General features: G+C 40.6%; 1 protein-coding gene across 4 annotated transcripts in view; it reads left to right on the top strand.

The window, feature by feature from the left end:
• LOC143346684 (protein apterous-like) overlaps positions 1 to 27924 on the top strand; it is an 84076-nt gene that overhangs the window by 40878 nt on the left and 15274 nt on the right. For all 4 annotated transcript variants that reach the window (XR_013080492.1, XM_076775021.1, XM_076775019.1 and 1 more), the window contains exon 4: positions 26998 to 27527. Coding sequence is in view for 3 of the 4 variants with exons in the window: in XM_076775021.1 (XP_076631136.1) it covers positions 26998 to 27527 (530 nt within the window). In the remaining variant the exon portion in view is untranslated. The remainder of the gene's footprint in view (positions 1 to 26997; positions 27528 to 27924) is intronic.

Here is a 27924-nt window from a genome sequence, read left to right as displayed (position 1 = left end):
TCGCCAATGGCTCTGTTTCCACAGGACTCGAACGACTTAATGCCGTTCCTCTTGGACTTCATTTTACCTTCTTTGGGTTCCAGTTTCTTTAGGATGCTGCAAACACTGTAACTCGAATGTTTTCTCCATAACCAGCGTTGACTTTTCAATTTTCAACCGGATAATATCATTTCCAGTATCCCTTTTCCAATCCTCTTTCTCGCCATCAGCTTTTGCAATTTGGAGTTCCACTCGTGTCAAATGTTCATCTCTTAAAAAGTTTCATGAATGGAAATATCTATTAGAAAATATAAAAGATGAGATACACCAAGAACACTGGTCTCGAGAGCTTGATGCAATTTCGTTTGTGGCGACAGTTTCCACGCTCGCCGCCGGAGGACTATATTCTCTCACAAGTACTTGATCGACCATCGAATTCTACATGGAAATATCCACTAATGAAAGTAACTATACGCAAACTGAGACTCCCGAAGTTTTCTACTCAAACTTCTCAACTTGGACGGTCTGCAATCGGGCACAACAACGAGTTTCGTGAAATTCTTGGCTCCGAAAAACCTCATAAAACGCGTCCACTTGAGGCGATAAAATACTGTCATTCCATCTTGGCTCGTCAAGAAAATTTAGCAATTTGGCTACCTGCTCTCCAAACGGAACTCGAGATTTTGTAACCTTGAAATTCGACCAAAGATCGAGTACAAGTTGTGGCTATTCCAAGACAGTCTGCTTCTAAGAACGTCTGCTGGTGGAAAAAAGTATACGGGAGATCTGGAGACTTTCTTTGTCTTTATCCTTGGCTCCTCGACTTTGAAAGGTTGCAATTTGCAAAACCCGAAGTCAGCGACGTCTTGTGAACGACTCTATTCGAAACTTAGTAGAGACGATGACTATCTGTCGGGAGGACACAAGAGGACGTCGTTCGTAATTGCAGACGAAGAAACGTCGGGGAAACGATCGCGGATCGGGGCTTGGCGAGCTCGACTTCCTGGAGTTTCTGGAGGCTGGCTGTTCGGGCCGGTGGCAGCGGTCATGCATCGTGGCCATGGCGTGTGTTGTGCCAGGACGCTTTCGTGCGATTCACCGGCGTCTAAAGCGCATCTCCGTGCACGGTTGTACGTACATACGCGTCTCGTTGCGCTCGGATATTAGTCGTAAAGTATATATCGCTGTAAACGTCTCGGCGGATAAGGCTGCCATGCGTGAGGCCGCTACCGACAACTGAATTTGGATTTCATGATCTCGTCCGCGCCCAGACATTGTCTTCCTGCGTGCTCTAATTAGCTGAACGAAATTCCCGTCGCTTTCTTCTCCTTCCTGGATGATCTAGTTCCTTCTGTCTACACGCGACCGACCGTTGGGAACATTGGAAAACTTGGCCATCGGTGGAAGTATTCCTTTCGTAGCTATTTACGTCGATATCTTATTTATTAACTAGAATTTTTGGTAATTAAATCATAGTTTTCTTAAAAATGCTATCAAATATTTGTATATAAACATCGATTAGATGTTTATACGTTGCCGAATTTTATTATTTTCTCCTGCGTGAACGAGTTTTGAAATTTGAATTTTTTGTAACAGGGTTTCCCAACATTTGAAAACTATGCTGAAAGCTCTATTTTTCTAGTGTGTATTTCTATCTGGAATCTTTTAAATTCTTCGTGAAATTGTACGGATTCGTAGCCTTTTTAAAGAATTTCAATAGCTATGATTTTTTGTTTCTGAACTTTCGAATAATCTGCTCTAAATTACTAATTTTAGTATCGATAAACGAAACGACTTTCTTCACGCTGAATGAAACTTTTCGTTTGTAGTACAATGTCTACAGACAGCATGGTAAACATTACGAGATCGCAATGTTTAGATTAGAATACTAAATAGTTGCGTGCAGTCCGGCACCGTCATTTTAAGTTTTATGATTTCCTCCCGAAGTGGGCTGCAATTACCTCCTATCTGATCACATTAAATTTCGATTGCGATCTTTTACGCTTTACATCTTAATCTTTCGATGACGAGCTTGCCATTGCAATAATATCATTCGTGAGTTGCCATCAGAATGCTCGCAATTACTCTTCGCACGTGACGTACCGTATCGTGCGTCTCTTTCGCGATCATTCGCCCAATTATATGAAATTTATTTTCAACAAAGTTAAATCGCGATCGCTGGGTCTTTTCAGACCCATATCTTGCACTGTGCGATTCTTATACATTCTACAATAATGTAGAATATTTACTCTACGCATTTGTTAAAAGACACAATGATCCTAATTTTGAGTTTTATTAAAAGAATAGATATTTTATTAAATTCATTTTAAATAGTCTCAGAGTGCATAACGAATACCAGAAAAGTAAGTGTTATCTGGGTCCAAACCACCAATGTAAAATTTGATCTCGATAGAATCTTTACACCAGTGAAACCTAAAAATTCCAACAACATCAAATACAGTTTCATATAAAAATTTTTAGTAGAAGGTTCTCTCCGTACAATTATTGCACTGCGAAGCCATTTTTGAACGCATTTACTGTATCTGGTGAATCGTTTTACGTAATCTCCCGTAACGAAACGCGATCGTTAACGATCCTTCTCGGAGCATCGCCAAATTCGTTTTCAGGAACGAAAACTAGTCGAGCCTGGAAGAGTCGCGTAACAATCGCGAGCATGGTTCGTCTCTATTCGCGGCGAACGATTTAAAGATTGCCCAAAGAAGGAGGCTCGAGCGGTTGTCCCGTGAATCGAGAAAGATCAAACGGTGCTCCCTCGTTAAAGGCGGGGACCGAGCGAGTTTCTCGCGGTTTCTGCCGGCCGAAACGATCACGAAGGACGTCCTTTCGGGCGCAGGAAGTGGTCGCCTTAAATCAACGGCTCGCAAAGGAAATAGCGAGTGGTAATTGAGCCATAACCCTCGGCCGGCGAACGCACAAATATTTCAGCGCCGGGAGCTCGCTCATAATTTAGCCCTCATAATTAAGATGCGCCAGCGCAGACTCCGGGGCCCGCTTAACCCCCTGCTCGTGTCGTACGCGCGAGAATCCTTGCTCGAAAAAGGACGACCGTGAAGCCCGCTCTACCAGTTCGTCCCGAAAGATTCTCGCGAAAATAGATACCGACCTGTTTCTGACCGCTCGCTCGAGATCGTTTCTATTTCGGGCCTAGCTTTTTTTCTCAGAAATCTATTGCACTGTTTTTGGGGGAAACATAACTTTAGGAAAGGAATTTTAACTGTAATTTTGTATTAAAGTAAAGATTATTTATGGGATATAACTCTTTGAAGATAGAGAAAAGTAACTATTGGAGATAAATTCGTATTCGTATAGCAGAGTGATTAATCATTTTGTAAGGTCCCTGTGAAATATCGAAGCAAATATTAATTTCTGTCGCAATTGTTGAATAAACCTCTAAAAGTAAAGTTTCACTCGATCCAAGAGCCTCAAAGCGAGGGCCAGAGCGGACCTCGTCAGTCGGCCATCAGCGACAGAGGATGACCCTCGGGGCGACACACAGTGGGCCAAATAGCGATTGTAGCTTGTAAAAAATCCTATTTGTCAGAGACAGTTTCTTATGTCAATTTTTGTGGCGTTGCTGGGAAAGGGAAGACATCATTTTTCAAATTTATAATGATGCAGACCGTGAAAAAGATGTAAGCTGCTCACAGTCGTTCGAATTATCTGTAATACGTTTAACAAATTTAAGATAAATTCATGTCTCTTTAATTTATCTTTAATATAATTATAAACATATGCGCTTAAATTTAAGCGAAAAGAAATCATCTAAAATTGTGGCAAATCTGTTTAAATCTGAACACTGACAGGGGGAGGTCACGACCTGTCAACCTGGGATTTGAACCAAAGGGTATAGCCGAATAAGGGGGTCAAATGTGCCCCCAAACCGAATTGAACGAACGATGGGCCATTCAATAGCTTATCCAAAAAAAACCATGTGTGCAAATTTTTAACTTGAAATCTCGACCGTGGGGGTAGTAATGGGGTGAAAACGAAAATCATGTTTTTGAACAATTTCTCTTAACCTATTGAGTAAAAAAATGTAAAAAAATTCAGAGACACTTCGGGTACTGGGACACATATTTTGGGAGATTTTCAGATTTTTTGATCGAAGAACCAGGTAGTAAAAAATAAAAAACCGCAAAAAATGCCGAAAAATGCCAATTACGTATCGAAGGAGGCCCGGAACTACTTTTATACTTTTACAGTAAACACGTATTGCTATTGCTATTATTCTCAATTTTTTTCAGATTTTTCATTTTGGTGCGCCGCAGTGAAAAAAAATAAAAACCGATTTTTTCCTCATTTTCTGCGTATTAGAGTAACTTACACGTTGAATTTTTATGCATTCTTCAATATGCGAGTGTTTTGTACACTGTTTAATGTTTCTACACTAAGCAAAATTACATAACAATTGAAAGAAATAAAATAAACCAACCGTTGAGCGCAACATATCCTAAAAAATCAACGATGTTTTCAACGACGTCGTTGGCGCAGCGTTAGAGTGTCCGACTGTGGAACCGCTGGAAGTTTTTTTACCGTAGGTTCGGGTCTCTCTTTGGGACTTAGAATTTTTTTTTATTCGTTATTTTTTTTTTCAAATTCTAACTATATAACAATGGTTTATATTTATTTATAAATATTCTAAAGGCATTTTACAAATATTTTAACCTGAAATATGTATAAATATAATTTTGGTGCGATTTTTGCATAGGATGATTTTCTTATCTCCACATCATTTAAAAATAACTTCAAAAAAATTAAGGATACATATTGTTAAACTATAGCAATATTTAATATACTGTTAAAATCCAAAGTGATTTGAAAATTCGGTTTATGACACAGTTTTCTGGTACATTGTAGCTATTAGGAATGGTTTTTTTCGTAAAATTATTTTTCGTTATTAGTCACTCTATAGCAAGTTACTCTGTAGCAAACATTCATATTTATCAAAGAAAGAGAAAAAAAAGGAAAGATCTGCTTGATCGAAGGGGTTGAAGAAGTAATAGTAAGCCAGTATAGAATCTTCTGTTCTAATCCATTCACAATAGTCAAAGGTAAGAGATTTGATAACTAACATTTCACATTAAGTTCAGTTTAAGAGATGTTAAACAATAATCGTGGTTGACAAAAAAAATAAGGACGCAAAGACGCTCCAAAATTATATTTATATATATTTCAGGTTAAAATATTTGTAAAATGCCTTTAGAATATTTATAAATAAATATAAATCATTGTTATATAGTCAGAATTTGAAAAAAAATACTAAGTCCCAAAGAGAGACTCGAACCTACGGTAAAAAAACTTCCAGCGGTTCCACAGTCGAACACTCTAACGTTGCGCCAACGACGCCGTTGAAAATATCGTTGATTTTTTAGGGTATGTTGCGCTCAACGGTTGGTTTATTTTATTTCTTTCAATTGTTATGTAATTCTGCTTAGTGTAGAAACATTAAACAGTGTACAAAACACTCGCATATTGAAGAATGCATAAAAATTCAACGTGTAAGTTACTCTAATACGCAGAAAATGAGGAAAAAATCGGTTTTTATTTTTTTTCACTGCGGCGCACCAAAATGAAAAATCTGAAAAAAATTGAGAATAATAGCAATAGCAATACGTGTTTACTGTAAAAGTATAAAAGTAGTTCCGGGCCTCCTTCGATACGTAATTGGCATTTTTCGGCATTTTTTGCGGTTTTTTATTTTTTACTACCTGGTTCTTCGATCAAAAAATCTGAAAATCTCCCAAAATATGTGTCCCAGTACCCGAAGTGTCTCTGAATTTTTTTACATTTTTTTACTCAATAGGTTAAGAGAAATTGTTCATAAACATGATTTTCGTTTTCACCCCATTACTACCCCCACGGTCGAGATTTCAAGTTAAAAATTTGCACACATGGTTTTTTTTGGATAAGCTATCGAATGACCTATCATTCGTTCAATTCGGTTTGGGGGCACATTTGACCCCCTTATTCGGCTATACCCTTTGGCAGAGTTGTAGGGGCTGATGCCCAAATGTAATCCGTAAAATACTAGACGTTTATGGCCAGGCATTTTTGAAAAAAATGACATTAAAGTTTAAAATTTTGAAGTTATCGGATCGAATTCGTTTTTTTTTTGAATTGCATTTATTTACGGAATGTAATTTTATTATACCCTATCTATTGGTTAATTATCTATTTTCGCGGAATTATCTGCCCCAAAGAGGCTTGGCCCAACAATATTAGTAGAATTCTTGTAATATTCTAATTAAAATAGAGATACTGCTACTGTCAGTTTATAGAGTAAATTATAAAACAAAATATGTTGAAATATCGACATATCTTTCAATAATATTTCCACTAAACTATACGAAACAAGAATATATTTAACAATGCTTAACCCTTAAGTGGATTATTAGGGCTACTGCGCCCCCCCCCCCCCCCGCAAGTTTAAACTAATAATCATTTAATGTATGTCGATGTAATTATTTGAAAATTTATGTAATCCTCCATTAGTTCGTTATTTTTTAAATGCTTCAAAGTGGACGTTAGGTAAAATAATTCAGTTGAGATTGGGAGTTCACTTAAGGGTGAAAACAGAACGCACACATTAATATTGACAGAGAAGGGAAGATAATTGCCAGCTTTTCTTAATTTTTGCGAGAGATGTGAGAAACCTCCAAACCCAGGTCGTCTTTCTATATAAATGCTCGCCATGTATCCGAGAGTCGCGTGAAACCAAAATTCGTTGATTCGAAGGACCTTCGATTACCTTTTTACCAAGCTAGAATGGTTGCACCGGTAGTAAAAAAGTGCGGCATTAATCAGAACGCAAGCAGCCCATCGCTAGAGCGGGCTGGTGCAACGATAACGAGGTGCACCAGGACATAACTCGGTGCCTCCACCGTGTTACGATCTAAGAAAGGGCCCGAGAAATACTGCGACACCGGGACGGCTACCGATGATGCATGTCCCAGAAGTGCGAGAGCGCCTGTGCACGCGTATTATGTTACCGTGCAACGCACCAGGACACGGCTGTCGTCTACCGTGCGTGCGTACCCGGGTCCCAGGTCGTGACTCTATCATATTTATGTCCCCCAGGCCGGCTGTTCCCGTGCCCGGGGAACGTCGAAAATTCCGGGGGGGACGCGGCGTAGATGCGAGCCCCGGATAAGGGACGATCTTCGATGGACGCTCGGTTATCTTCGCCGTGGTCTAATCAGTCCCCACGAGGGACAGATTAGGGGACGCGAACGGAGAAACCGAGAATACGCCGTACTTTAAGGGCCGATTTCGAAGATAGCCTACGGGACACCGCATTCCTCTCGGTATAATGGCGGCCAAGTCCTCGACCAGGGTAGAAGCAGTGTGTTTTTTATCCGTTGGCCCGGGAAAATCGTTGGACGATCGATTTTTCGAGTCGTCGGGAGTGGAGGGACGCAGAGATCGTTAGATGATCGACGGTCGACGACAGCTCGACGATCGCGGTCGCTTTTATCTGCTTCTGTTCTTTGGTCTCTGGTGATCATGGGGAAGAATATTATCGTGTCGTAAATATACCCCCGGAGTTTGATGTACCATGCTTCTTGTAAAGAATGGAGGCAGTTATCTTTGTTAACTTTTTTTTAAGTAAATGTTACATCTAATGCTACAATTCTTTTTCGCAGTTTACTTGACTGTCAACAATAATTTTTTCTAAATATCCAGTAACATAAATTTCTAACCTTATTGGCCAGAGGGTCAAAGTGAGTTCAATATATCAGCTCTGTACCATTATAGTACCAGCACAGTTGAATTTGGCCTTCTTCTTCTTATTCAGTGCAATAAAATCTTTGTTGTTATTTATGAGGAATTCTTTTTTCCACGAAGTGTAGAATCATTATAGACGGTGTTTTTTTCTTCTCAAGAAAAAATTAGAAATATTCAAAAATTTGTATCTATATACAGGGTGTTCGGCCACCTCTGGGAAAAATTTTAATGGGAGATTCTAGAGGCCAAAATAAGACGAAAATTAAGAATATCAATTTGTTGATTGAGGCTGCGTTAAAAAGTTATTAAAACATTAAATTAAAAAATTTCAAATCGTTTTAAAAAAATTATTTTTGGTTGCAAGAGTCGATTATAATCATCTTTGGTGAATAGACATACCCTCGAAATCCTACGCATTTTGAGAAAAAAAATTCCTAATCGAAAATGTAATTTATGGTCAGAAATGTATCCCGAAAATTGTATGCAAATCTTTAAAACATCATAACTTCTGAACGGATTGGACGATTTTAATGTTTAAAAAGACAAACGACGCGTATTTTAGTGTAGAATATGTAGGAATTATAAAAATATTCGAAAAGTTGTTCCCTGACCCCGTAAAGTTAGAAAAACCTCATAAAAATGGTCCAATTTTCAAACAGCCATAACTCCTACAATAGTGAATATATTTCAATGAAATTTGGGGAGTAACTAGAGCTTATGGATACCTACAAAAAAGTACTAAACAAATTTTTTGTAAGGTGTCGAACAAAATTACTAAAAATGAAAAACGAACTTTTAAGAAAAATCGACAGGGGGTAGGGTGTCTAAATTTTTCGGCGAAAAAAAAATTTCAAATCGTTTTAAAAAAATTATTTTTGGTTGCAAGAGTCGATTACAAACATTTTTGGTGAATAGACATACCCTCGAAATCCTACGCATTTTGAGAAAAAAAATTCCTAATCGAAAATGTAATTTATGGTCAGAAATGTATCCCGAAAATTGTATGCAAATCTTTAAAACATCATAACTTCTGAACGGATTGGACGATTTTAATGTTTAAAAAGGCAAACGACGCGTATTTTAGTGTAGAATATGTAGGAATTATAAAAATATTCGAAAAGTTGTTCCTTGACCCCGTAAAGTTAGAAAAACCTCATAAAAATGGTCCAATTTTCAAACAGCCATAACTCCTACAATAGTGAATATATTTCAATGAAATTTGGGAAGTAACTAGAGCTTATGGATACCTACAAAAAAGTACTAAACAAATTTTTTGTAGGGTGTCGAACAAAATTACTAAAAATGAAAAACGAACTTTTAAGAAAAATCGACAGGGGGTAAAATTATTCGGTGAGAAAAAATTTTTTCAAATCATTCTAAAAAAATTAGTTTTAGTTGCAGGAGTCGATTATAATCATTTTTGGTCATTACACATATCCCCGAAATCCTACCCAGTTTCGAGAAAAAAATTCGTTATCGAAAATATAATGTCTGATCATGAATGAATGATTCCCCTGAAAGTTCAAGTGTTTCAAATCGTTCTAAAAAAATTATTTTTAGTTGCAGGAGTCGATTATAATCATTTTTGGTCAATAGACATACTCCCGAAATCCTACCTACTTTCTAGAAAAAAATTCAGTACGGGCGGAACTTTAAGCGTTAACAACTTTTTAACGAAGCCTCCATCAACAAATTAGTATTCTTGATTTTCGTCTTATTTTGGTCTCTAGTATCTCCCATTGAAATTTTTCCCAGGGATGGCCTCTATATTGATGTCTTTAGGAATTATCGAAGTAGAGTATTATCCATGGCAACAGTATTAATTGAGAAGTTCGATAACTCAAAAATTTTGATAGAAATACCAATTCGTCACAGTGAGGCTTTCGTAAATTAAGCGTAGTTAACTTCGCTTTAGCTTCTTCTAGGTTTCGATAATCCACTTAAGGGTTAACCTGGTGAGATTGGAACAGGTTTGAAACTATGGGAACGCGTAAAAATAGACGATTCGGCTGGAAGATCGAAAAAAGGACACTGTTACGATATCTCGATGTCGTAGATCCTCTGGGCGATAACTCGACCAGGCGTATTTGTCCGGCGACACCTGCGCGCAGGACACTTCATGTATCAGCCACAGGATGCAACCGAACGCAGCGAGAACACGAATGATAGCTCGTCCGTGGGGCGATATACCTTCTTGCCATTATCAGATTCACGAGCAATGGCGCCCCGCTAGGAGTCACTTCGCCGTTCGTGTTACAACTGCTGTCATATCAATTTTTTTGCCGGTCGGGATAGCCGCTCGGTATTAATTCCCGATAATTCCGCGTGACTCTTGAACGACGATAACGATAATTTTGTTTGCCTTTCAAACACGAAAGTGGACGCGAATCGACGATGCTTCTCAGTCTTTTCATTCAAGGATGACGATTCCCTTGTTTCCGTCGCATTGCAAGATATTCGGTTCGATGATGGTCGGGGAACTGGTTGAATTGTTCAAAATACGTTTAAAATAGCTTGAATCGAAAGAACTTTTATTGAATAAGTACTATTAGTATCGTATATTCTAACGAGGGTTAAATCTGTGTCATGTATTCTGATATAGGTTAGCTAGAGCAATCTTAAAAATTACACGATTTTCACCTTGTAGCTCAAGTTTAACCCCTAAGTGGACTCTCAATCTCAACTGAATTATTTTACTTAATGGTGATTTTTACCAAATTGGTAAATGGAAATCAACTTTCCTTTAAAGCATTTAGAATCCTCCCTCGAGGCACTGAATATTGCTCACTGTTATCTGTGTTAGGTTTGATCGCATTTTTAATGTTTCTTTATACTATGTACAGGTTGTAAAATCATTCAGGAGTCAAAGTATGCAGTTTTTTTTTTACAAATTACACAATTTTCACCTCGTAGTTCAAATTTAACCCTTAAGTGGGCTCTCAAATTGATAAATGGAAATCAACTTTGAGGATTACATTTACATATATTATACAATATTAGTTTAAGTCTTACAATTGGAAGGCTGATTCGTTAATAATTGCTTCACGCCAAATATGGTCTCGTTTACAGTATCGTTTTCATCTCAGAAAGCTCAGGAGTACGATTAAAATAATTTCACAGTCAAAAATTGGAAAATATAACAATTTTATTTTCGTTTTTTCAAGCGATTCGTAGTTGCGTGGTTACTGATCGCGAATTTTAGGAATTGACCACTCGCTGATATCGAGTAGAGATTGCAGATTTCTGAATGGCTCGAAAGTAAGAAGGGACGTCGTTTGGCGCGTTCGATTCCTTCCATTTGGAACTCAGCCGTGGCAAGAACGAGATTCTGGGTCTCTTAATTCGTACGCATGCCAACGACACGTTCGCGCATATAAACCCCGTTCTGCATACGCCTCTCCGGGGATTCGTACGGAGTTTTTACGAGTGGCCGGGCCGTTGGTCATCGTTACTCCTTAAGAGGATTCGGCGTAGCTCGACAGGGGGTCCATCTCGCAGGGCCTCCCAAGGTCACAACGAGTCGTGTGTCCGCCACGGAATTGCGAGTGTCACCACATAAACCATTCGTTGCAAAAGTATCGGGTTACCGCGATGCTTGGACCCTGGGACTACCCTTCTTTCTTCTTCCTGCTCTCTCGTACCGTCTCGCTCTGCATGAACGCGCAGATGAATGGCTAGATTGTCGCTGGTTGCTAGCTGAGGCGACCCTAAGCTAGCGGTCGTACGAATCTTTTTCTACCCCGAGTCATTTTTCGCGTTAAAACACGTATTATTCGTTAAACATTTTAAATATTATTTTATATTTATACTCTAAATGGTATGTTGCTAAAATACACTTAATCATGCCAACCCCTTATCGTACAATGGCGAGTCTGACTCGTTACAAATTCTTGATGTCAAGTTTCACAATCATGAAGCTATTTACTCGTCATCAAGTAGTATATATTAAAATCAACAGATTTTTACATTCACAAGGTATTCGTAAAACAAATACTTTTCCGTGGCCATTCCTTGTACGAACTAAACAAATTGAATAATTTACGTTTGAAAAATTATTTGAAATTAAATTGTACGTCAAGGGGTTAAAGACCTGTTACTTTCTCTTTTAACTTGCTTTTCGAATTATGAAAATATTATTTCAAGTAGTCTCGGTTCTCCGGTGCTTATTCGTACAGCTTCTAAATTATTTAGAATTCTCTATTGCGTTAAATGGAAAATAATGCATAGATAGCAGCCATTTTAGAGTACCAAGTTTGAATTCCAGTTTAGCAATCTGCGAGGCTGACTATTTTGCTCTCAGAAGGAAACTAGTGAAATTCTGTCGAGAAAGATGCGAGAGCGAGTTTCGATACAAATGATACACTTATGTTAATTTACCGCGACGCAGGAGACAGGACTGTAGACAATGCTAGCAATCTCCATTAGAAGATGTTAATAGAGAAAAGAAAGTTTCGAAACTCCTAGAAACGTTGTTGTAAGTTAATATCTAATAAGATTCAGTCTTGCAATTTTAAGTAATATTCGAATTTTGAATACACTAATTATCTGTATCGTATTTGGAGTAATTTACACGTTCCCTTAAACTACGCTGGCCATATTGCCCGAAGGAAAATAAAGGACTTTAGGTTAAGTTAGCTCTTATTAGAGAATGATTGAAATTCCTTAATTTTTAACACTGTTGGAGTATTCTGACGTGTATCAGAGTTTGGATGCGATCGAAATATGGTAGTTCCAACCGATTGTAGGCGTAATTGAAAATATTTAAACGAGCATCGCTGTAAGTTCGACGATTCCCGAGACTACGACCTCTCCGAGCGCTCGCTAGAAGGCTCGTTTGAGTTACAACTGCGCAACATTGTAATCGTACGTATTTATTGCGCCGGTGAAGATGAGGTACGTACCCTCTGGCTAGATACCCCGCATATCACGCGACGCAGCGTGTCTTCCCGTCGAGTTTATATTTCCTCGCCAGGTTCCTTGCCTCTTTTTCCTTTTCTTCTTCTTCGTAGATCAATAATCAGATTAGACTGTTCGTGAGATAAGCGCACGTTCGCGAGGGAATTCTGTGATTACTATATCACGGAGGAGGGTTTTATGGTTGGTGGTTAGGAACAGCTCGTTAGAAAATGTGAATGGATTGAAGTTTCTTCGGGGCGAATTTTAAACGAAAGCTATCGAACGACCGTACCGCGCTCGACAAAATTAGATATTAGAAAATTAACCTATTACAGAACAGAACGGAGCCATTTTAAACTTCCCTCGAGCGTCGTTTCGAATTTGTAATAACCTAGAATTTTATTCCCAGCGCCGTTGGGTTCCAAAACGAATTGAAACATTTTTTAAAAATCTTTTAATTTATTCTATCTTGAAATAAAATATTCTTTGCTGGCGGAATCCGGATCGAACGGTTCCCTTGGATCGTTCGACGCATAATTTCACCAGCTTTCCTTTCGCGACTTCAGCAGCCGCGATCATCCGGTCAATGGCGGACGAAACAGTCGTTAATCAAGCCTTGTTCGAGGCGAGCCACGGACTCGGTTCGAAAATCGGTGCCGCAACCCCGCGTGTAGCTCTAATATTTCCTAAAACGAAAGAAACCGTGGATATAAATTTTCACCGTCGGTCCGTGGGCGTTCATAAATGGATAGCTTGGCCATTTTCGGACCGGGATCGATTCGTATTCGCTCTTGTTCTACTTATAGACGTCGTCGGCCCGTAACGATGCTCGCGTTTGTTAGATCGTCCAATAACGGTAGCCGCGAGGCTGCGAAACGACGATCTGGATACAAATTTTCCATCGGTGGTGTGGCACTCGCTATCTGTCTTGGTCGCGACGATATTGCAATTATCTGCAGTCGCAACGTGACACAATTGTAATTATATAGACCGTGATATACATTGTATTACGTAACGCGTGGCACGCGGTGTTGGTTCGATGCAATTCTTCGCCATTTTCTCAACTATTGTCTCGCACAATTATCAACGACAAGCTACAATCAGCGTTTATAAATGTTTTCTTCTCGAATAACTGTTAATCTTTAACAAATGTATGGGCGGTGCTGGATCTCGAATGTTCCGCAGGCAAATAACTAATTTTAAATAAATTGTTTTCATTGGATAGTTATTTGGCAATCCGTGAAATTTAAATTCCAAGAGAAAAATATTCCGTACGAGGAAAAAGAATTTCTCGGTAAAAGATAAATTGATTACCATCCATAATCGGGCCGTGTATTCCCGCAGCTGATTATATTGTTCTTTATTTCCTGTCTGAATGCATCAAAGAAAATGTAACCTTTATATAATTGCTTGGAAACATAGAAGTTGGTAAACATAATCACGTTGCAACTAAACAACATTGTCTCGAAAGAATTAATTTATCGATCATTCGTAGAATTCCATCGTGTTTCTATTTCCGACATACCGATAACATTAGGTTTCTGGTAGTTTATCTTTTGCTATAGAAGTATAGTCAAACTACTCTACATATTACTAGCGCTTCACACATCAAATCGTTAATGCATTAAATATATTCGATTCGACTCAACGAGGACAATTTTTAAGCTGAATATTTATCAATTTTCGAGAAGTTAAACTAACCATTCATATCTGTCGATACAAAAAGAATACTAATGATATTTTTCGATGCTCCGTCTGAGTAGAAGATTGCATAAAAAATGGCGATGAACTCGGATGATACTGAGTATCCAAGCGAACGTATTATATGGAACATTTGTACCCGTAAGTAGTACTCGATTCCAACGAAGTGAACCTTGGATAACGAATTGATTGATATCGTGAGTACATATTGAACTCGAGCCCGCCATTAGCCGTAGCTACTCGATGAACGTTGCAGCGCGTTTTATCGATACATCAGCCGCGGTTTTTCACGGTGCACGGTTCGAGAGACGTTTTCCTTTTAGGCTTCTTTGTTGGTGAGTCTCGGGAGGCGAGGGGGAGGGAGGGGAGGGAAGATGCTAATGGCGATGAGTCGCCGCGATACGGAACTTGTTTGCTTTGTGAAGTTATTGGTATTGATACAGGGAATATGACATCTTTATGTCTACTTTGGCCAAGTTCTCGTGCGAATACGCCGGGTTGCGGGGCCCCAGAAGCCGGAAATTTTATTCGTGCCGTAACCGATCGCGGTATAATATGGAAATTTTTTGTCTTGTTTCACCGCTGGCGCCGGAGAAGCTCCTTTATCATCGACGAGCGTGATATGTTGTACATTTCCTTACTTTCACGATTCGTTGTTACGAGTTTCCGTATTCACCATGGTATTCTACTTACTCTATTTACGGTCGATAATCACCCATTGCTTTATTTCGTACGAAACCCGTTATATTCGCGATGTAATTTCGCCGCATCGACCATCTATTATGCAACATATTAATTTTCGTAAAGTATCGGTTGCGAGAGGAGCTGTATCCATTGTTCCTGACCAGCCTTTTCGAATTCAATAACTGCCCTACGATCGAATTCCCGACGTTCCCTCTTTTTCTTTTATTAATTATAACGAAAATTACATATTGGTTATCCGTACGCGACTATGGACTATTTAATATCGAATTCGATATCAAATTTGATATTTCTCAATCTCAACTGAATTATTTTACTTGACGTTGATCTTTACCAAATTGGTAAATGGAAATCAACTTTTTTTTAATACGTTCACTGCCGCACCAAAACCGTACAATTTTTTACAAGACCAAAACTTCGATTTCAGACAATTGTAAACTGCATAACTTAAAATTTGCCTTCGGTGCTTATTCAAATTTATTTAACATTTCAATTTCAATTTCAGGACGAATTGTTTTAGTTCCATAGTGAGAAAGTTTTGTCACTCATATATGAGTGAACTACTGGAGGATTACATAAATTTTTAAATAATTACATTGACATATATTATACAGTATTAGTATACTTGTGGAGGCTCCAATAATCCACTTAAGGGTTAAAAAGGGTGATTCGATCGTTCGTGTTAGGTCACTGTTGAGTCTTAAAACATACGTCTAAGAGATTCGAGCGTCTCCTTTCCTCCCACGCGATAATTTACGCTTTTCCACGTATTTTGCACAAGCAAACACGACATCGCGGCTCCGATGGAACGGAAACGAGCAAAACGGCGAAGTCGAGCATCGCGTTTTCTCGCGTTTAAGAAAAGTCTGGGTGACAGGGTTTCGAAGGAAATCCGAGGATTGGTCCGTTCGAGGGGCAGCCAACAACCACGGCTCGTGGAGATAATATAATGCCGTGATCTAGATTAATGTGTACGCTGCCGGCAGCATCCCACGCGCAGCGGTGTCCACCGTCGAGCAGCGTATCCACCGGTAGGCTGTCGCTACATTATTCATAAAATAAAACGCGCGCTGCTGGCCGACGCGCGGACGAGAAAATCAACGAAGACGCAACGAGCCGAGGCGAGGTGTGCTGTTACCGAGATTATGCGAAAATCATTCAGGGGGCCCGGGCAGCGCTTCCGGCGGCCCGCTCCGTAATAAAGCGATACATGCTGTCGGCCTTCCGTGTTCAAACCATGTCAGAAACTGGACGTCTCTTCTTTCCACCAATAAAAAATAGCAAAGAAAGACTCCAGAACCTACTCTAAGTCAAGATAACGTTATTTATTCCCTACAATCCGTCAAAAACGATCAGTTTACAATGCTGCACTTTGCGTTTACATATAAAATACGAAGGAAAATAGTTGCCTCCGCGTTTCTTCGAGTCGTAGGGTGAGATTCCAAAACTGGACGCTTAAGTTTTACCAAATTATCAGATTTTAACGAGGATCGTCTCAAATATACGGTACATGTGCGAATAAATTTAATTTTGACTGTTTGAGAAGGTCCCGAATACCAGTTAACGCGTCGACTGCAATTTTTTTTTTGGTATCGACCGAGACTGCAGAACGTCTGGATCGTGTCTGCAAAATTCTATTGGGAAATTCTTACAATTAACAAAGTTACGATACTTTGAACGAGTCGGTCCGCTCGAGATCCACTTTAACTTCAACCCCTTGACGATGGCGGACGAGTGACGGAAACTCGACTGTGTCGGCCGGGAAGAATTTTAGCAACTCGACCGTTGTACAGCAGTGTTCGAGAGATCTTGTTCCTTTTTAGTTTTCTTTCTCGTCGTATTTCTTCTGCGTTATACGGTTAGATGCCGTTTTAATAATCAGTGACTTCGATTTGATGTCTTCTCGAGAAATCTCCAACAGAACTTGAACGTTTCCTATAATTCTCAACAATTTGTACACGTTGTTGCGCAGTGTAGCGTTCCATGACGATTGGTTCATGTTTTGTGATGAAATATAACAAAGAACAATGAAACCGTTTAGTAGTCCCATCTTTTGACCGTGTATTAATTTGCTTTGTGAGTGCAATGAATAGTTGTCGAATAGTTACAACAAATTATACCAGTAAACAAGAGGAATATTAGACCCAAATATAGACCAAGAGACAGCGAAAGTGTTGGTAGAAACATAAATTTCAAAAGTACCATCGCGAGGGGTCGATCGTTTCGCCATCGTCGACATCTTTCCCCGCGAACTGTCGCGGTTAATCTACGCGAAAACGATCGTTTGTCTATCGCGGCAAAAGGGTCTCGAGGAACGGCATCTCGAGGAGGCGGTTCGCCGCCGATGGGAGTCTCGAAAAATGTGTCGGAGCGCGGTTTTCTCGGTTGATACGCCGGTCACGTCGCTCGTCCGAACGAGGACGATCGTCGAATCTCGTCGATCGGGCTCAACGCGACTGAAAGGACAGAAGCCGGGGGACCGTTTATCGCTAGATGCATTAATTACGCCGTCCACGGGAATTCCAGCCGGAGAGGACAAGCTTTATCGTGGAAATAATAATTTACAGCGTCGCGAGGCCGCCGCGGCTTAAATCCCGGCGCGCGGCTTGTCAGAAGCGTAGCGAGGCCAGCGGCTTAATGTACGACGCCGCGGAACGGAACAGAGCCACTCTTATGGATCTTTTCGACATCCAGTACAGTTGACTAACGCCACGGGAACACGGTAGATCGTGGCACGCGCGTGATCTGTAACACAGACGGGTGAAACGAATCCAAAAACACTTCGAGGCACACGATTTTAAAGGAAAGAAACCCCAAGTTGCGTAGAGTATTCTTTTAATATAAAACAGTGAGAGAAGAACGTTCGTTTCGATCGTTTAACACAAGAAAGGTTGGGACAGTTTCTAACTCGCCTAATCTCAAAGAGTCGAGAGCTCGTCCGTGCTGGAAACTCAGTAAGAAACTCATGAATCGTCAATATCGACTTATTTCGGAAAGTTTATAATTTCTGCAACATTGTTTATTATATAGATAAACAGCTTTAAAATCTTCGAATTATAATAATATCGTTGTTCCATAAAATTCGAAAACATCGCCAAACACGCTATGCTTTTAATTCGTCAATTGTCTGATTATACGCATGGTTATTCTACTTGTTTTTCTAACTTCCTCGAAACGCATGATTTTTCTACGTTTCTTTAGCATCCTGTGGTGTCTTCTTAAGAGTCGTCACAGCGAAATAGCACACAATTATAAGCCACGATCAATAAATATTTTCCAAGTTTTATTAGAATCTTCTACGAAGCAAAACTCCTGTGAATATTTTCGAAATACAACCGTGATATACGCAAAGCGAAAGGCATAAATGGGTTAATTAATTTTCTGGACGTGATTGGGGTTTCTTACGACGGTGTTCGAATCGTGTGGCGATTTGCACGGCGTCTTAACGATGTTGCTGAGCGAATTTAAGGACCGACCAGGCTAAAGTCCCGCGCTGATGAGGTTTTGTTACTACATTATGGAGAAATTGCAAGAATGTTTAATCGACTCGAGATTCGGGAGGGCCACGCAAATTTTTAGCTTAATTGTCGATTTACAGAGAGTCGGATTTCGAAGAATCCCACATGCGTTCGGTAATATTTATTTTAGTTCTCGCGGTTCTTCGTTATCGATGAATTTTCGTTAGCCAAGGAACACCGCTTCTTTTTTAGTTCTTTACATTGTTACTCAAATTGAAGTTGATGACTTTCTGTAATAGGTTGTTTCGAGAAATTCTTTTAAAAATTAACACAATGCCTAGGAAAGAAGATTGTTAGTAAGCCAGACAACAAACAGCAATAACTCCGAGTGGGAAAACATCTGTAATTATAATAATGAAGGTGAAATGATTCTGTCCTTGGTAAACATCGATTATACCAGGATTATTTCAACGCGACGTACAAATATTGAAAATGCAAGAATAGAATCATTATTAAATCGCAGATAGAAGAGAACAATAATTCCAGAACAACGGGCAATTATAATGGGAGATGTATATTCATAAGAAAATACGTAAGAGTGGCCTCGATTCGTAGTAATCATCGCATAATTGCCTACGAATAGAAATAATTCTTCGATGAAACTGAGTCGACAGAGGACCCTAACCTCGATAGGAACAAGACTTCTGTAAAAAGTTGCTGAGTTTGAGTGCGCAAAAGCATTTGCAAAATGCTTAGATGTCTCTTCAGTTGGGTTTGAATATATTTGACTTCGTTAACAACGATGGTTATCTACAAAGAACATTAGTAAATACGAAGATAGAAGAATGGAATAAATATTCCGAGTTCACTAATGAATCTTGTCATGATGGGAGCTTCAAACCACGAACAACAATCGCACATATCGCAGCACTTATATCTTAATCGTCATAATCTTAAGCTCTATCAAAGTCTACTTTGTTTTCTTTTATCGTTACTTTCAAACTTCGTGTCTTGAAGACATTCGTCAAAATATTTATCTGTAAAAATTTGTACAAACATCGTCAAACTTCTCATCGACAGAATAACGATTAATGGTTCCTAACCCATGCAGAATCGCTAAACTCAATAACGACACCGTAACAAACAGCACATCAAACAGCTTGCAAACATTCTTAAACTTCTCATGAACAGAACGGATAGCTGTACCTTGAAAATAATATCGAAAAATCTTCGTATCTGTGCTGACTTCTCCATACAACGATGAGAGGTTCTAACCCACGCAGAATCGCCGAACCCGATGGCGACACCGTAACAATCAGCTCTCAACCCAGCACGTCAAACAGCTTGCAAACATTCTTAAACTTTTCATAAACAGAATGGATAGCTGTACCTTGAAAATAATATCGAAAAATCTTCGTATCTGTGCTGACTTCTCCATACAACGATGAGAGGTTCTAACCCACGCAGAATCGCCGAACCCGATGGCGACATCGTAACAAACAGCTCTCAACCCAGCACGTCAAACAGCTTGCAAACATTCTTAAACTTCTCATAAACAGAACGGATAGCTGTACCTTGAAAATAATATCGAAAAATCTTTGAATTTGTGCTGACTTCTCCATACAACGATGAGAGGTTCTAACCCACGCAGAATCGCCGAACCCGATGGCGACACCGTAACAAACGGCTCCCAACCCCAGCGTATCAAACAGCTTGCAAACATTCTTAAACTTTTCATAAACAGAATGGATAGCTGTACCTTGAAAATAATATCGAAAAATCTTCATATCTGTGCTGACTTCTCCATACAACGATGAGAGGTTCTAACCCACGCAGAATCGCCGAACCCGATGGCGACACCGTAACAAACGGCTCCCAACCCCAGCGCATCAAACAGCTTGCAAACGTCCTCGCTTCATTAACCCATCAGGGCTCTATCCGCTAATCTCATCTCAGGTCTGGACCAGACCCGAACACCTCGTCGAAGCGTCCTGGGCCCGCAAAAGCGAACCCAGCGGAGGAAAAAAATTCCGAAAGAAGTCGACCAGCGGCAAAGGAGAAGGAGGGTAGGGGAGGGGGGTGGTTAGAGGAGGCAGACGGTGTTTCGGCAATTCCTTACTCGTCGAGCGTGTCTTCGGTCCTCGCCTCCCCACGAGTGCTATCCACCAATGGATGAATGAACGAAAGCAGGCTCCGCGACCGGGAATAACCTCATTCACGTTTCCATCCGTCCTTCCTTACACACATCCGTGTTTCAGGGCTGACACGGTGGGGGGACGCCCGCAGAGTTTTACACGATGCGCCATATGCGATACATTATTATACAATGTGAGCGCGTATTCTAAACGCAGCGGAGGGTTTTTTTTTCGGGGTCCGTATTCCCCGTCGCTGCTAAACAGAGACTACGCGCCACTCGCCACAAAGAGTCGGAAATCTTTTATACGCGACTAGTCGCGGCGGGGACCACTTGCCGCGCGTTCGCACACTCGAGCACCCGCGGAGCACGTGGATTCTCCCGTTCTTTCTTTCCGTTCCGTCCTGGCCGCTTCTTTCGCCGGGCCCTCTTTCTTTCGTACGCGGGGCCCCCCTTTTCTTTTCTTCGTCCGGCCACCGAGATATGCCCGCGAGGACACGAGCCCCGCAGAGGCCGCGATTTCTCACGTGCCGCCTCGGGAACTCGCGCGCTGTGTGCGGCGAACGCGTCTTCATCAACGACCGTTGCTACGTACGACGTCACGGTGCTCTGGAAAACGGTCGTTTCTAGTCAAAATTCGATTCTGAACCCTTAAAAAAACATTGTTTACCTCAGAGGCAATCAGCTCTATTTATATTAACGCTAGAACTAGCGACAGTTATGGTGTATTTATTTGTATCGAAGAAATTGAAACGATAGATGCTCCAAGAAATGTATAATACAATGGAATTAAATGTTTATTTATTCTACGGTAAATTTTCAAAAATCTAGTACATTCTCTACAATTTTTATTAGAAATTACGAATGGGTCGTTTTGATTAGTTTGGTAGTTCTAGTGTTAATCTTGTGTACAGTAGTACATCTTTAGTAGAACTACGCACGAGTCACCAGGGTATCTTTTTTCATGTTTCATTGAAATAATTTTATTGCATTTGTAACATCGCAAAATCGAGACGATAGGTGTAAGAAAGCAAATCAATGTCTTGTCTCTTGTAGCAGAAGTAATACTAAAAGGTAGTAAATTTGTAATGTTTAATCCATACAAAGACTCTCCTATTCGTTTTAATGTATACTATACAATTCGAAGAAAACAAACATAACGTGTCTATCAAAAATGAAGCCTAAGATTTTTAAAAAGTGTCACTCTAAAGAATTTTAATGGTGCATCGTTTAACTACCACTAAGAATTTTTGCTATATTTCCACCGGTTCATTTTAAATTTATTCTCAAGAATTTCTAAACGACCCTTCGTCCCGCTCCATTTTAAAATATTTACGAAAACCCCCAATGAATTAGTGAAACAGAAACGCCGCGAGTAACAAAGAACATGGTTCCCTCGCTGAACGCCTTCGAAACAATTTCTACCTTGGTCAAAGGTGAATCTACTGTTGTACCAGTTTAGAATAGGGCCCAGTCGATTACCCAACACGGTTCAATGGATCCGATTAGGCGAAAATACGCGGTCTTACCCCGCTGGGCGAAAACCAGACCACAGTAGCCATTGTGCGCCGGATGCGTACCATGATTGGGGCTGTCAATAGGATCAGAACCCATAACAATGTATCTCGCGCCAAGAGACCCTCGACGGTACGGAGACTTGCCGTGGCTAATCCATTAGATTAGGTTTAGGTTTTACGCCGGGTATACCCCGGTCGAATCCGTTCGAGTTGACGGCTCTGTTTCGTGTTTGGATTTGCTGGGACCTTTTGCGCCCAACGTGGAACCAGCTTCCTGAATGACTAGCTACTTTGTAAGCGCTCAGGTTGTTTCGTTGTTGGCTTCTGTGCGAAGAGGCGTCGACACGGCTTGACGGTAAATGTCGTGGACACTTGAATGGGGGACCTCCATTTGCCAGACGTCTCTGGGACGGTATTCTTTTCCTTAATTTGATTGGATCACACTGTTCGGTCGAACGTGAAATTGCGAAAGAGGATTAACCCTGCGTGGATGTTGTAACTCTTTCGAACAATTCATTTTTTGCTCGTTTTTGAAAATGGTAAAACAATTACCTGATCACAAACATCGTTGTAATACGTTCACGAGATATAGGAGACTATGCCAGAATTTTTAAAAACAAGAATTTTCCTACGTAATTTGACTGTTAATTGGCGGGGAACAGATGGTTATGGCGTTTGAAATTCAAAGAATTATTCAGTATTAAATAAACACGAAATAAATAGTGTGCTTTTAAAAATTTCCGATCTTCCTCTTTGCTCTTTCTACGGTTAATATATAATCTAGACCGCAGAGGTGGTTTTAATCTTAAATTTATTATAGTTGAGGTATCGAGCGAATATATTCCTTGTATTTTGAAATATCAGAGATCCCAGAAGACCGGAGCGTAGAGACGCGTTATTTCATCCCGAAACAACGAGACTCGTTATGCTGCGAGGCGCGGCTTGCTTTTCCGTTCGCGGTATCTGATCATTATTCTCCATTTTCTCGTTTTCCAATTGCTGGGATCGTTGCTCCACGGTGCGTGCACGATTTCGTGTAGCCACATCCTCCTTTTGTTTTCCTATATTTCCCCATTCACTCCATCAATATCAGTAATCTCTGAAAAATCATTCTATCGCGATACGAGCTGACATGATTTAGAGAGATCTTTCAGGGGAAAACGCTTCCTCTTCAGCGTGTCACACTTTCTCTATCCGAGAGAAGAAAACTTGGTTCCGACCAAACTGTTTTTTCCATTTTTAAGAAGATGGAGATCCCGTCACAAGTGAATGGACGTTCTTCTTCGTTTCGTTATATATTTTGACGATTCTACAAGTAATATTATTTCTAATTCAAGTATTTAAACCTTTGCACTCGTATTTATATTTGAGAATTTTTATTTATTTCATTTTATATACGCACACACGTTTAAGCAGACTCTAAAAGATACATTGTAATAAGTTATTAAGTTATTACTAATAACAATTTCTAGAAGGAAATACTAATGTAAATACTATATGTGTAATAATAAAATGTAGGATGGCGACTACATGGCGACATACGAGTGAACAGTTAATGGTACATCTGGTCACAGAAATATGATTGGATTTTAAACATTCAAGGATCCTCAGCAAATAGGAAACAAAATTCGAAATATTAAAGTCGACAAATTTGGATTTTAACAAGTGATGCTTGAATTTGGGACTCCTTGAGCCCCTCCCACTGCTATCAGGTCCCCAAACAGTCACAGAAATATGCTTGAATTTTAAGCTTTCGAGGATCCTCAGCAAATAGGAAACAAAATTCGAAATATTAAAGTCGACAAATTTGGATTTTAACAAGTGATGCTTGAATTTGGGACCCCTTGAGCCCCTCCCACTGCTATCAGGTCCCCAAACAGTCACAGAAATATGCTTGGATTTTAAACTTTCAAGGATCCTCAGCAAATAGGAAACAAAATTGGAAATATTAAAGTCGACAAATTTGGATTTTAACAAGTGATGCTTGAATGTGGGACTCTTTGAGCCCCTCCCACTGTTATCAAGTCCCCAAACAGTCACAGAAATATGCTTGGATTTTAAACTTTCAAGGATCCTCAGCAAATAGGAAACAAAATTCGAAATATTAAAGTCGACAAATTTGGATTTTAACAAGTGATGCTTGAATTTGGGACTCCTTGAGCCCCTCCCACTGCTATCAGGTCCCCAAACAGTCACAGAAATATGCTTGGATTTTAAACTTTCAAGGATCCTCAGCAAATAGGAAACAAAATTGGAAATATTAAAGTCGACAAATTTGGATTTTAACAAGTGATGCTTGAATTTGGGACTCCTTCAGCCCCTCCCACTGCTATCAGGTCCCTAAACAGTCACAGAAATATGCTTGGATTTTAAACTTTCAAGGATCCTCAGCAAATAGGAAACAAAATTCGAAATATTAAAGTCGACAAATTTGGATTTTAACAAGTGATGCTTGAATTTGGGACTCCTTGAGCTCCTCCCACTGCTATCAGGTCCCCAAACAGTCACAGAAATATGCTTGGATTTTAAACTTTCAAGGATCCTCAACAAATAGGAAACAAAATTCGAAATATTAAAGTCGACAAATTTGGATTTTAACAAGTGATGCTTGAATTTGGGACTCCTTGAGCCCCTCCCACTGCTATCAGGTCCCCAAACAGTCACAGAAATATGCTTGGATTTTAAACTTTCAAGGATCCTCAGCAAATAGGAAATAAAATTCGAAATATTAAAGTCGACAAATTTGGATTTTAACAAGTGATGCTTGAATTTGGGACTCCTTGAGCCCCTCCCACTGCTATCAGGTCCCCAAACAGTCACAGAAATATGCTTGGATTTTAAACTTTCAAGGATCCTCAGCAAATAGGAAACAAAATTCGAAATATTAAAGCCGACAAATTTGGATTTTAACAAGTGATGCTTGAATTTGGGACCCCTTGAGCCCCTCCCACTGCTATCAGGTCCCCAAACAGTCACAGAAATATGCTTGGATTTTAAACTTTCAAGGATCCTCAGCAAATAGGAAACAAAATTGGAAATATTAAAGTCGACAAATTTGGATTTTAACAAGTGATGCTTGAATTTGGGACCCCTTGAGCCCCTCCCACTGCTATCAGGTCCCCAAACAGTCACAGAAATATGCTTGGATTGTAAACTTTCAAGGATCCTCAGCAAATAGGAAACAAAATTCGAAATATTAAAGTCGACAAATTTGGATTTTAACAAGTGATGCTTGAATTTGGGACCCCTTGAGCCCCTGCCACTGCTATCAGGACTCAGTAAATTCCCTAACCGTCCATCGGAGAATGTAATCTCGAAGGTAGCCGAATTCTATCAGTCCTTATCGCGTAACGTTTGCGATAGTAATTCTTCCACGAGGTCCGGCAGGATCGAGTGATCCGTTGATCCTGCAGGGAGCACGGACAGAAGCTTGTCGACCGAAAACTCGTGCGTGTTGCGGATCGCCGCGCGGAGGAGGTCAGCCCCCGGTATAAATACGTGGCACGCCAGCTCGCCGGGGACTGGATCCGACGCGGCATCAGGGTTATAAGATCGGCCACGTCTCTATCTAGGTTCTTTAGTACGGCTGCGAGGGGACGTAATATATTTGGGAGGTGGAGAGTGAGATAGGTGGTTAGGTAGGTAGCCGCGGTGGATGTCGGGTAGATAGTCGACCGGCTTCGGTAATGGAGACTGCAGGGTGCCGCTAATGCAGTAGCGATGTCACGGTGCCCGTTGCATCGGTATATTCCTTCCCTTTCCGGCCTTTTGCTCCACCGCGGTTACCATACGTGTCCCTTCTTACAACGATATCACCCGGAGTTCTACGTGTCTCGTCGTCTCTTGGCCCAAGGATCCTCTCCTCCTCCTCCTCCTCGTCTCCACGTTCTTTATCTGCCCCCGCCGCTTTTTTTTCTCGATTTAACGGAACCCTATCTCGGGGGACACGGCGGATATCTGGACGATGAGAAACATTCACCGCGCGGATGTGTTTGTATCGTTTAAAGCGAATGGAAAAATGGGCGCCGCCTGTATCCCCGCGGTTACGATAATTTCTTCGTTATTTTTGTTACGACCGGCGCGGATAGGCTAGCTCTCGGACGTTATGCGAACGTTGCTCGACTTCTTGCCTCGTTAATTGGACCGACGATCGCTCGAAAAAGTACCCAATATAATTAGGCGTTTTGGATCGCGCTCGTTTGAGCAGGTGTCTTTGATCTTTGCATATTTGGTAAGTGAAACCGTAAATAGTTGTAACGCAATGCGACATCCAGGTGAAAAGAAGCTTAAAAATCAGAGTTTCCGCAGGGCTTCAACGAACCTTAGGATGTGTATAAGAATATGCGCTAGCCTGTTAAAAATCGCGGAGTAAGATTCGTGTTGATCGAGATATTGTCGTTTCTCAAATTCCTTAAGGACTTGTAAAAATATCGTCATTCGTTACAAGATCTTTAAAGACCTGTTTTCTCGTGACGTATTGCTGACACGGTCCATTTGTTGCACGATTTAAATAACGTTCTATCTGAAGTGGTCCAGCACTGGCAAACTTGTCTCTGCTTATCTGTATTTTTCAAACTGTTTTATCTAGAAAAGGCTGTGTAATCGCTGGAATTCGAATCAGAATACCGGCACTCAAAGTACAGTATTATAATTTAATAACGCCTATGTCGAACGTATCGAAAAGCGAACACTTTATTTTAAAAATAGCTTTTTTATCGTAACGCTGTGGTTCGATTGTGGTTCATTGAACAAACTCGTGGGGATAAACACTTCGATAATCAATTCTTTCTTCGCAAAAATTGATCGTCTCTAGTTGCACCGAGTACTTGCATCGACACTAATCGGTTCTTGTTTTCTGTTGCAGAATGTTTGGCAGTATGAAACGGTGTGCCCGATGTCAAGCAGCGATCCTAGCCTCTGAATTGGTGATGAGAGCCAGGGACCTCGTGTTCCACGTCCGTTGTTTCTCCTGCGCGGCCTGCGCCGTACCCCTAACCAAGGGCGATCATTTCGGCATGAGGGACGGCGCGGTACTCTGTCGTCTTCACTACGAAATGGGCGCGGAGCTGCATCCTTCTCAAAGTCCTCCGGTTCCGGTCTACCCACCAGGACCGCACTACCCTGGCCAGCCCTTTCCTTCGCCGGAATTCCTTCATCACCATCACCATCATCCCTCCCATCCTCCGCATCCTCATCATTCCATGCACCCGCAGCATCCGCACAGCCACGTGAGCCCTGTACCGCTTCAACCCTCGACGCCATCCGTGCCCGACGCGGGATCGCCACCGAAAGTACCGTACTTCAATGGCGCCGCGGTCGTACCGCCACCCAGACAGAAAGGCAGGCCGAGGAAAAGGAAGCCCAAGGATCTCGAGGCTATGACTGCTAACATAGGTGAGTTATCGATGCACAGTTTTAGAAACGTTCCTTTGGTATTTGGTCTTCTTGGTGTAACGTGTTATCACAGACGAGGTATACGTGTAGACCTTATACGTTATGGTCTTTCGTGACCCAATCTGCCTGCCATACCAAACTGAAATTTCGAAGGAGATTTTAGCGTCCTCTTCTCATGGATGAGAAATTAAAAAATTACAAATCATTCTGAAAAAATTATTTTTGGTCGTGGGGGTCAATTACAATCATTTTTGGTCAATACACATATCCTCGAAATCCTACGCATTTTCGGGAAAAAAATTCATTACCGAAAATTTAAGGTGAAGCCAGAAATGTCTGCCCGAATTTTCATGCGAATCTTTAAAACGTCATAACTTCTGAACGGATTGGACGATTT

This window comes from Colletes latitarsis, chromosome 10 (assembly GCF_051014445.1).
Source record: "Colletes latitarsis isolate SP2378_abdomen chromosome 10, iyColLati1, whole genome shotgun sequence".
Lineage (NCBI taxonomy): Eukaryota > Metazoa > Arthropoda > Insecta > Hymenoptera > Colletidae > Colletes > Colletes latitarsis.
This window is presented reverse-complemented; position numbering and strand designations above follow the sequence as displayed.